Source organism: Pongo abelii, chromosome 14 (genome assembly GCF_028885655.2).
Source record: "Pongo abelii isolate AG06213 chromosome 14, NHGRI_mPonAbe1-v2.0_pri, whole genome shotgun sequence".
In the NCBI taxonomy this organism is placed as follows: Eukaryota; Metazoa; Chordata; class Mammalia; order Primates; family Hominidae; genus Pongo; species Pongo abelii.
Window position 1 is genome coordinate 56,943,288 of NC_071999.2, and position 11,843 is coordinate 56,955,130.

General features: G+C 44.8%; 1 protein-coding gene and 1 pseudogene across 4 annotated transcripts in view; one reads left to right on the forward strand and one right to left on the reverse strand.

Annotated features, from left to right (window-relative positions):
• ATP7B (ATPase copper transporting beta) overlaps positions 1–11,843 on the reverse strand; it is an 80,730-nt gene that overhangs the window by 31,107 nt on the left and 37,780 nt on the right. For all 4 annotated transcript variants that reach the window (XM_054529060.2, XM_054529059.2, XM_024231078.3 and 1 more), the window contains exons 3-6: positions 10,578–11,811; positions 7,130–7,387; positions 5,125–5,288; positions 1,518–1,679 (exon numbers count right to left, since the gene is read on the reverse strand). In XM_054529060.2, coding sequence (XP_054385035.2) covers positions 1,518–1,679; positions 5,125–5,288; positions 7,130–7,387; positions 10,578–11,811 — 1,818 coding nt within the window. The remainder of the gene's footprint in view (positions 1–1,517; positions 1,680–5,124; positions 5,289–7,129; positions 7,388–10,577; positions 11,812–11,843) is intronic.
• On the forward strand, positions 3,370–3,863 carry LOC103892247 (fatty acid-binding protein 5-like; annotated as a pseudogene).

Here is an 11,843-nt window from a genome sequence, read left to right on the forward strand (position 1 = left end):
TAACCTCTCTGAGCATCTTTCCTCAGCTGATAAAAAAGCTATGCTGTCTGCCTCCAAGGGTGGGGCCCTGGACCATGAGCAGCATGATCATTTCCATGTCAAAAAGCTCTCCTGGGGCTAGGCACGGTGGCTCACACCTGTAATACCACCACTTTGGGAGGCCAAGGCAGGTGGATCACCTGACGTCAGGAGTTCTAGACCAGCCTGGAAAACATGATGAAACCCCGTCTCTACTAAAAATACAAAAATTAGCCAGGCATGGTGGCAGGTGCCTTTAATCCCAGCTACTCAGGGAACCGAGGCAGGAGAATCGCTTGAACCCGGGAGGCAGAGGTTGCAGTGAGCCGAGATCATGCCATCACACTCCAGCCTAGGAGACAAGAGCGAGACCACGTCTTAAAAAAAAAAAAAAACTCTCCAAGGCCGGGCGCAGTGGTTCACGCCTGTAATCCTAGCACTTTGGGAAGCCGAGGCAGGTGGATCACCTGTGGTTAGGAGTTTGAGACCAGCCTGGCCAACATGGTGAAACCCCATCTCTACTAAAAATACAAAAATTAGCCAGGGGTGGCGGTGCATGCCTGTAGTCCCAGATACTTGGGAGACTGAGGTAGGAGAATCTCTTGAACCTGGGAGGCGAAGGTTGCAGTGAGCCGAAATCATGCCACTGCACTCCAGCCTGGGCAACAGAGTGAGACTCTGTCAAAAAAAGAAAAAAAAAAAAAGCTCTCCCAGGCCACATAACAGACAGCATCTCTCTTTAAACACACACACACACACACACACAATGAAGAGAAAATTCAGGATACTACTTTAAGCCTGCTATAAGATGCTTCATTTCATAAGCAATTTTATAACATGTAGTTCCCACTAAACTTAATTTATCCTTACTAGCTGTTACAAGTTAATCTTGTTTAGTTTTGACTGCCTTAACCCATTCAGATCACCACTGATGCTCATTCTCTTATAGTCTAGTATTGTATAAAATGTAAAAAGGAAATGGCATGTCTGTGGACAAACTGGGAAGGGAGTAAGAGGCAGGGCATGCATGAAAATTCTCACTGATTTTCCAAAGCAGAAGCGGCCAAGCTCTCCACAACAAGAGTGGCCTGGCACAGTGGCAAAATGTGGTATCATTTTTTCCAAGGCCAACATTCCTTTGCTCTACAGATACTTGGTTTGGGCAAAGATCACATTTAAAAATTACAATTAGGCACTTTAACCCTATGTACAGGGTATCTTGACAATATTGATGTTTCTTAGGGCATATCTAAAATTAAAACAATAATAATGTGTTTTCCCCATCTTTCTCTTACCCATTCACTGATATCCTCCCTCAGATTATTTACTATTTACTTACCTTCAGTTTATTTTAAAATGACTGAGCTTATTTCCATGGGAAAAGTTGAAGAATTTTGGTTATTTTCATTTTTTCTCAGCTATATTTTCTCGTTTTTCTTCACTGATTATATATTACTGTTTTTAAAAAGGTGAGTACAATTTTTTAATGAATGACTTACCTCAATAATTTTGATAATATCCCGTGGACCGATAATTTCCGGGTCAAACTTAACAAGGGCTTTGCTGGTGGCAAGGGCAACGGAGGCATAAGTGATGCCATTTGTCCTCGTGAGTTTGGACTCTATGTTGTGGACACAGGACGCGCAGGTCATCCCTGTGATCTGCAACACAGGATGGCAAGAATCCCACAGACCCAGGATCAAGGGGAGCCTGTGAAAGCCAGTCCGGGGAGTCTGGGTAACAGGCAGCCACGAGCCTTTCCCTCCTTAGCACTACTCTCAAGACCCTGGACTCCACCTCCAAACCCCGCATGTGAGATTCTCAACGTTCCTCCAGTGGCTTCAGGGACTAAACAGTGGCTCTTCCCCAAAACAGGTACAAGAGACAGCCAACCATGAAGCAGATGGCAACAGACCAAGGCTTGACTTCTGGCTCTGATACGGATGGGCTTTTATAAGCCCCTCTCCACTGTCTGTTACCTCTCTGGCAAAGCCGGGATACTAATACCTGTATGGGGATGTGCACCTCTGTGAAACTCGCTGCACTCCTGAAATACTCTCCGTAATCCTGACTGTTGCTGGCATGCGGTCTGCAGCTGCTGCTAGCATCCTCCCTATTTTAGTGCTCTGCTGGCTCCAAGCGTGATGATGTTAATACCTCTATTAACAGGAGAAAAGTGGCTGATGCAGGAGATGTAATCAAAGGTGGTCCTAAGGTACAAATAGTGTGTTCACAAGTGAAGGGAAGGACACTACCAGAAGGAGAAGCTCGAAAAAGACGAAAGGCAGGATAGCATGAGGTATTCAGGCAAACATCAAAAGCCAGGCTTCTCTGGACACAGGATGCCCGAGGGAAAGGAGGGAAGGCTGCAGGGTTAGGTGGGTCCACAGCCTGGAGGCTCTCAAGCAGCCAGCTAAAGTGTTGCTAAGCTAGCAACTGATGCAAAGTCACTGAGGAGTAATGAGCAGTGGAATGACGTGACTGGAGCTGCATGCTGAAATTCGCATCAGTGATCCCAGAATAAATACAAAAAGAGCCAAGGGTCCCATCTGGAATTAGGGAGGAAGAAGAGGGGAGCTCATCTGTAATCAGAATGCATTCAACTTGGCCCAAGACCCAAGGAAAAAATGGGAATGCAAGGACCACCAGGCAAATTTAGGAGCTTATCTGTTGGCAGGTGACTGCCAACAGAATTTTAAAAATCAAGTCTCCAAATATGACAATGGTACTTCTCTGCTCTCCTTTTGTTTTTATAACAACAACAATAATAGGTAGCATTTATTGTGCACTTGCAACATGGCTGGTGCTGTCCTAGACACTGCACTGCTCACACCAAACCTAAGAGGTAAGTCTCAAAACCGCAGTACTGAGAGGTTTAGGAACTTGTCCAAAGTCGTGCAACTAGTGACGGGTAGAGCTGAAGCACGTCCCCAGGTGGGCTGGCTCCAGAATCTGCTTCGAGCCACTGCCATCTGCAGCATGAGGCGAGTCTTCTCAGACCAGGTTCAGAAGTATCCCTGCAGTGACAGGGCCAAAACTCAAACCTGGTTTTTAAAGCCTACACCGCTTGTGCCGTACCATGCATGCTGTGCCGTCCTGACATGGGAAAGGGAAGTCTTAAGTGTGACGCGCTATTCCTGGGATATGTATTAGGCAAATATGAAACAAATAGACAATTCACTCTTCTGAGTATCAGTGGTCAGTATTTCCTAGAAGACTAGTTAAATACAGAAATTCACATAAAATCTGAATATGTGATGACAATGTAACTATTGATACAGCATGGTTTTTTTAAAAAAGAACACTACAGACACAGCATGCTGCCACGCTGACATAGACCCCGCTCTGCATGCCAGCCCGCCCGCACCTACCATGGCCACAGTTCAGCACCTGGAAGGAAGATGGTGCCTGGTGGACAGCAAAGGCTTTGATGAATACATGAAGGAGATAGGAGTGGGAATAGCTTTGCGAAAAATGGGCGCAATGGCCAAGCCAGATTGTATCATCACTTGTGATGGCAAAAACCTCACCATTAAAACCAAGAGCACTTTGAAAACAACACAGTTTTCTTGTACCCTGGGAGAGAAGTTTGAAGAAACCACAGCTGATGGCAGAAAAACTCAGACTGTCTGCAACTTTACAGATGGTGCATTGGTTCAGCATCAGAAGTGGGATGGGAAGGAAAGCACATAACAAGAAAATTGAAAGATGGGAAATTAGTGGTGGAGTGTGTCATGAACAATGTCACCTGTACTTGGATCTATGAAAAAGTAGAATAAAAATTCCATCATCACTTTGGACAGGAGTTAACTAAGAGAATGACCAAGCTCAGTTCAATGAGCAAATCTCCACAGTTTCTTTTTTTTTTTTTTCATTACTGTGTTCAATTATCTTTATCACAAACATTTTACATGCAGCTATTTCAAAGCGTGTTGGATTAATTAGGATCATCCCTTTGGTTAATAAATAAATGTGTTTGTGCTAAAAGAAAAAAAATAAAAAATAAAAATATAAAAAAAGAACACTACAATAAAAAAATATTGTTTAAAAGAAATGTACACCTTTTCCAATAATCCTCTTGCTTTAGATTTTCCATAGAAGTCTGAGCAGGCAGAGATGTCCACATGTAGATCCAGAGGTTTGCAGCAGAGACCCTGCCCCTCTTGTTGGGCACCTCTTGTGGGGCTGACCGAAGCTATGACCCAGCAAGTATTAGCTATGCCCTCCAGACACAGGGAGGCCCTACCAGAGCAAAGGGTTTGCTCCACAAAGAACACGGCTTATCAGGAGCTCACGGGCCTCTGTGTCCTCAATGCTTTCCCCTCAAACATCCAGTTACCACTAATGGCACTGACAAAACATACAAAGGAATTAGAAACCCTCTGACCTGGGTAAAGTAGCATCGTTCAATTCTCTGTGAGTTCTTCTAAGTCTCCCTTTGCTTACACAAAAAGAGCTGTACAAAAAGTACAGAAGTGCTTTCAAACATAGCATGTTCTAGGCATCAGACACATCCATTGTTTTCAATAATGTGTTGGCATGTAGACAGATGGGAAACAATACCTCCCCACCCAAAACACTGGCAACAATCACCACCTGGAGCATTCCCCTCAGACTGAGTGTTGTGGAGCACTTTGGCCCTCTAGACACCCATGCACCTATCACAAGTCCTTTTCTCTCAGAATGGCACTTGCTACCACACGGACTTCCCTCTTCTGCCTTGAGACAGTTGCACTCATGCTAGCTTCTTTTTAGCCTTGAAGGACTGTGTTCATGTTCAACTCCCCCTAACCACCCAGCTCAGGGAAGTCCACCGTCTTTAATTCCTCTTTCTTCTATACTCCTGCAGCTCACCATCTCTTCCTCCTAACATCCTGAATACTCTCAGTGGGATCCTCCCCTATGCCTATTTAACGTAACTGACCTTTCTTAAAATGAACAAGTCATTGTTGTCGGCTTCAAAGGAAAGTGAAACAAACAAAATACCTAACAACAACAAACCAGACACGTCCAAGATGGGGAAATTTACTAATCACAAAGATGGATGCTGTCCAAAATGCAAACTGTCAGAAGCCTGTAACCCCGTAACGCACCCACCGTACTTACTGTCAGCTCAATGTTGCCATCGGAGCCTGCGTAGTCCTCCATGACTGCTGCCTCAAAGCCCAGGTCCTGGATGAACTGAGCTATCTCGAGCGGCTGGATGACTTCTGGGTCATACTTGACTTCTGCCTTTCCTGCCATCAAGGCAACCAACACGGAGAGAACACCTGGAACCATCAGGTCATGGCTTAACACTGGGTGGGCAGGGCCTCTAGGGTGACACGGTCAACATAACCGAACAAAGAAACACATCTTTCCAGAATCCTCTAGAACAGCAGTTTTCAAACACAGCTGCACATGAGGCTTCCTGGGAGAGCCTTCGACAATCACGATGTCTGGTCTCTAACCCAGACCACCCAAATCAAAGTCTCTCAGGGTAGGTGGCAAGCATCTTTTTTTCTTTCTTTTTTTTTTCACTCTGTCGCCCAGGCTGGAGTGCAGTAGCACGATCTCGGCTCACTGCAACCTCCGCCTCCAGGGTTCAAGCAATTCTCCTGCCTCAGTCTCCTGAGTAGCTGGGATTACAGGCGCGTGCCACCATGCCCAGCTAATTTTTGTATTTTTAGTAGAGATGGGGTTTCACCATGTTGGTCAGGCTGGTTTCGAACTCCTGACCTTGTGATCCACCCGCCTCAGCCTCCTAAGGCATCTTTTTTTTTTTAAAAAAAAAGCTCCCCAGGTGATCCTAATGTGCAGGGAAGTTTGACAACCACTATTCTAGAAGAACAATGCTTCTCAAACTTTAATGGACATATGAATCACCCAAGGACCTTGTTAAAATAGAGCTTCTGACTAGTCGGTCTAGGATGCGGTTTGAGAATCTGCAGGTCCATCCAGCTCCCAGGTGATGCTCATGCTGCCAGCCCATGGACACATTCTCACTCAGGCTTTAGAAGACACCAATGAAGTAAGGAATGTGGTCTGCAGTTATTGACTGCTGTTACAGAAAGGATATCCTTTTTTTTTTTTTCTCTGGACACTTTCATACAAGGAAAAAATAAAGAATTTTCAAAAGTGGTTTTCCTTACTCTTTTTTATAGTTTCTAATGACTTTCAGGTATGAAAAAGAAATCCCACAATCTTGCTAACACTATTGTGTTAGTTTAACATGGGAAAAAAGCCTCATTCAAATAAATGAAAGGAATGAAGTGCTTCAGAAAGGATGCCACATGGGATAAAAATGAGGATTCAAGTCAGGAGCAGAAACAATGGCTATAGGAGACTATAGGCTAATTTTATGAGCAGTCAGACCATGGATAACAAAGGATCTCCTATTAACACCTCCATCTGCTAACAGTCACTCTAGAGCTGCAGGAAGCTATAATGCAAAGTGAACAAGAGGCTGGAAAAACATGTCATCTGAATTCAGAGCTGATTCTAAGGGCCAGGAAGTTCAAGTAAAAAGACACGTCACTGGGGTAAGAAAAGAGAAAGTGATTCTGGTGGCAAGGTAGAGTCACGGTTAAGAGATTTTCCAAACAAATAAATGGGACAGAATTTTGTTGTACTTTCAGGTTTAAAAGTATTGGAAATGCATTCTGGAGGACAAAACTTTGACATTTCCACACATTTCTGTCCTGTTGTTCCTGCAAACACTCTCTGGTTTACAGGAACAACAAGAAAGAATATTTGAAATTGGAACTTCTATACAAAATGCAGGTTATTTATTTATTTTATAGTAAGGGGTTGATGGGATGGGAGGGAACAAAATACGGAATAATACCAGCACAACCTAATCGAGAAGTCTATCCACAGAAGGTACTATGACCTTTAAACTGGATTTTCAATGGCTAACTTACTCAGAGATATATTTTATCTCAAACTAAATACTTCTTAAAGAACAGAATGCCAGTTATACAAGGACATTAGACAAATATTTATGCTATATAATGAACTTGCTACCTGGTTATCAGGGCTACTGATAAACACAGTTGCAGGGTGTTCTGAAGGGAGAATACGAGGTCTATATGCAGCATTCCTAAGTTCAACATGGGTGTTCATCTCTTACCAGCTTCTTTCTGCAGATTCCTTTCTATGTTAGACACACAGGACGCACAGGTCATGCCTTTGATCTGTAAGAAACACTTCTGCGGTGCCACTGCTCTGGTTGATTGTGGGGACTTTGCCAAGATGTCCGGGGCATGGTTTGTAGGGAGCCTCCCAGCGTGAGGAGCCACTTCCTGCACAGATGTAGGTGTACCACCTGTAGTTTGCACCACGGAATTCCCAGCATTGTGGTTTCCAAGAGGGTTAGTAGAACAGCTTTCTAGGATAAAATGTCAGAAAATATTCAAATTAGAAGAACAAATAATATGTTTTTCAGAACAAGAGGTTTCAGGGCTCTTGGTGAGGGTTCATGGTCCCAGCTCCCACCAAACAGCCTCAGCCCCTGGGCTCCAGTAACTACCTTGTCCCTCAGCCATCCTGCAGGAGGGAGCTCCCTGCTGTTGTTAATCTCTGGGGTTCTTCCCATTGCCTATTTGGATTTCCAGCTCTCTAATACCTTTGTAAATAGTTCTCTATATTAAACCCCTCCACTGAGCTATCCCGTAACTTCACCTTATCTTTCATTTCCTTCAGGAATACCTACTGCATACGGGGTGCTATTGAGTCCAAGGAGAAACAAATCACGCTGGCCGCAAGGCTGTCCTCAAGGAGCTCCTAATCAATCAAGAAGGGCTCTTCAAATACAAACTGGTACATTAATGGTTTATTCTAAATTAAAGTTGCCAGGTAAAATACAGGACATCCAGTTAAATTTGATTCTTAGACAAACAACAAATAATTTTTACTATACATATGTCATGAATATTGAGCTGGACATGTTTATACTAAAGAACCATTCATTGTTTATGAAAAATTAAAATTTAAGTAGATGTCCTATATTTTTATTTGCTAAGTCTGATACCCTAAATACCTCTTGGGCTAAATATAATTCTCATAATCCTGCCCAATTAAAAAAATCACTATTCTTTCTAGGTTTATTTAATCAAATCCAATTATTCTGTAATATATAAGTTCAATGCTAATTTCCTTTTACCACTAATCACCTGATTGCACGGTTGAAAGACTTTAGGCATCACACAAAAACAGGCAGATGTTTACCCTATACTATATTTCTTACCTTTTGCGTACAGGATTTACTGTTCTATTGTGTTTTCCTTATTGATTTTTGTTTTAAATAAACTCCTTCCTGAAACTTGATACAAAAGACAAAGCACAAAATGCGGCCAGGCCACTCCACACGAATGCCCACTCCCTTCAGCAGTAGGTGTGTGTGCTGTGGGCACAGAGGGGAGGCAGGAAAGACTCACAGCTGAGTGAACTTTTCAAGGACACAAACTTTATCTCAGTGACCACAGGAAATGATGTGGGAAACCAAAGTCCAGCCATCCCTGAGCACTGAGCTGCTGGTGGGCTTGCCCATGCCACCAAAAGCAGCTCTTCCTAGTGTTGGGCCCACTGCTCCCTACAGTACTGAGCTCCAGCCAAAAGGCTGAGGAAGCCAGCCATGTCCTGGTCCAGTCCACAGAGACACGCACGTGCAGGGCCCATGTTTGGGACCTAATCGGTTACAACACACCACCCACACAGCTGCCCCTCACAATATGTGCCCCTTCCCTCCTTATCTTCAGCATTTCTCTCAACCATCTCCACTCACCTATCACCCCCTTTATCCCTAATCTAAGCTACTAGTGGTCTCCACCCTTACCACCAGCCAGGCTGGGCTCCCACCTTCCCAGGGTCCTGAAGCAGCTGCCGAGGCTTCCAATGGCCTCCCCTAGTTAACCCGGAAAGATATGATTCAGACCTTGGCCTCTGCAGCTCGCATTATGTCCAGGGTGACTAGGAGACCCCTCCTCCTCCCTCTACTTCTTTCCCATCTCACAATCACTCTTTCTAGGTCTCTGTCATCTTCCCACACTCAATTCTGCATTTCCGGCCCCACACTCTCCCTCAAAATTCAAGGCCCTTCTATCCCACTGTCCTCCAGCATCTCAGCTAGGGGCTCACCCCAGTTACCCCTTTCCTCCATAGCTCTCCCCATCACACACCCCTCTTGGTGACCCCAAGCTTGGTGGAGCTGCCCTCCTGAATGTCTTTCAAACCCACCTCATCCTCGCCCGGCCTCCTACGTGGTCTCATTGCCTCCATGGACACTGTACTGTGATACCACTCCGGTCTTCTAAAATATCATCTGACTTCGTGCTTCCTCTGATTAAAACCCATGATGGTGGCTGAGCATAGTGGCTCACACCTGCAATCCCAGCACTTTGGGAGGCTGAGGCGGGAGGATTGCTAGAGGCCAGGAGTTCAAGACCAGCCTGGGGAACACAGCAACACCCCATCTCTACAAAAAAATAAAAATAAAAAAATGAGCCAGGTGTGGTGGTGCACACCTGTAGTCTCAGCTACTCAGAAGGCTGAGGTGCGAGGATTGCCTGAGCCCAACAGTTCAAGGCTGCAGTGACCTATGATCATGTCACTATCCTCCATCCTGGACAACAGGGCAAGACCGTCTCTCTAAAAAAATTTAAAAATTTTTTAAATTAAAAAATATAAAAGCCTGGTGGCTCCCTCACCTTTACCTCTTCTCTTATATTCATCAAAAAGGGAGAGAAAAATCATTGATAAATCCTTTCCTTAACTAATTTTTACCAGCATGGTCTCTAGGTGATGAGACTAAGGCTCTGTTGTTTAGCAATAAAATCTTTTGAGAAGGTGATAATAGTTCTCTTGGTAAGAAAAGGGCCTGGATGGTCCCACAGTGCTCTATTTCAGGATACAGAATCAGAATTCTCTCCAGAAAAGAAGCCCAAATCTAAGGAGTTTAGCATTCAAGTCAGCCATGGTTTGAATGTATCCCCCAAATTTCATGTGTTGGAAACATAATCCCCAATGTGGCAGTGTTAAAAGGTGAGGGCTTTAAGAGGTGACTGGATCATGAGGGTTCTACCCTCATGAATGGACTAATCCACTCATGGATTAACGGGTTATCACAGGCGTGGCATCGAGGCTTTCTAAAAAGAAGAAGAGCCACCTGAGCAACCACGTGAGCATGCTCAGCACCCCTGCCATGTGATGCCCTGTGGCACCCGAGTCCCCACTGGCAGAAGGCTCTCACCAGATATGGCCCTCAACCTTAGACTTCTCAGTAACTATAAAAAATAAATTCCGTATCTTTATAAATTACCCAAATTCAGCCATTCTGTTACGAGCAACACAAAACAGACTAATACAAAATCCTAACTATATGAAAAGCAAAATCTAGACACTTGGAGATTGTATTTCCTCTATCTTAACAAATTTAACACGCAAGGAAAGTTTGCAGGGTTTTGTTCCACTGTTGACATGGGAGGCAGGGAGCAGAGCTCACCTATACCACCATCCAGGAGCTATAAGACACAAAGAGAAAAAGAGACAAGCTCAGGACATGCCTCAAACACACTACGTACCAGAAACGACTGAAGCCTCAAATCCCATGTCTTCTATAGCAGCTCTGAGTTCTTCTGGGCTAATTACAGAGGGATTATAAAGAACTGTTGCAGTCCCTTTGGCCAAAGACACCGATATTTGCTGCACCCCTTCCAGTTGGGAGATCACGCCTTCAATGGAATGGACACAGGATGCACAGGTCATGCCGGCAATGGCAATCAGAGTGGTACTGCATGTGCCCTGGACCTGGTTTCTCGGGGAGGAGCCAGGGGAATGAGAACTGGAAGACCTGTGATCTGTCCCACTCCCTTTGGCTCCATCAGGAAGAGAAACTTTAAAGTTCCCAGGTGGAAGTGCCTCGATAGCCCTCTGCAGAGCCACTGGGCTGGTACAAGAAGGGTCATACTGTACTTGGGCAGTTTTGTTCTCCAAGGACACTTGAATACTTTGAACCCCTAGGAGCTGGCCAATATTTTCTTCAATATTCAAGACGCAAGATTTACAATGCATTCCGTCTATTCTCAGTTGGAGGGTGACCACATGGCTTCCTTGGTGCCCCAAGGTCTCAGAATTATTAAAATTCTGGTTAGCAGAAGATAAAGGTCTCTTTGGGTTAGTGCTTTGTAACCGCTCAATATCAATTGGTCCCAGGCTTAAGGGAGCCACTTTGTTCTTGATGGCAGCTTCAAATCCCATGTCATTTACATGGTCCCTGAGGTCTTCCGGCTGAATGAGATAAGGCTGATAAGTGATGACAGCCTCTTGGTTGCTGAGTGAGACTTTGACTCTCACTACTCCTTGCAGTTTCCGGACCTTGCCTTCAATGGAGCTGACACAGGACTGGCAGGTCATGCCCTCCACCCGGAGCTTGACCACAGCCTCCTGGGCAGGCAAGGACCTTGAGGGCCAGGAGGCTGCCTTTCCTTCTGCAATACTGGCCTCGAAGCCCATGTCCCCAATTTGATGGCAAACCTGTTGCAGGCTCACAACCGATGGCACATATTTCACAGTGGCACTGCCTTGTTCCAAGGAAACCTTCATGCTGATGATGCCTTTCAAATTGGAAATCCTGTCCTCAATGGACTTCACACATGACTGGCAAGCCATGCCCAAGATCCTGACTGTGCTGGTGGCCACCTGAGAAGAAGGGCCCAGGCCATCCAGACCACCTTCGTAGCCAACATTGTCAAAAGCAAAACTCTTCTTCATTGCTGGTTCCCAGGCACGGGTAGGCAAAGAAAGCTTAGATAAGATCTAAAAAGAAAAGAAATAACATTTTTTATCCT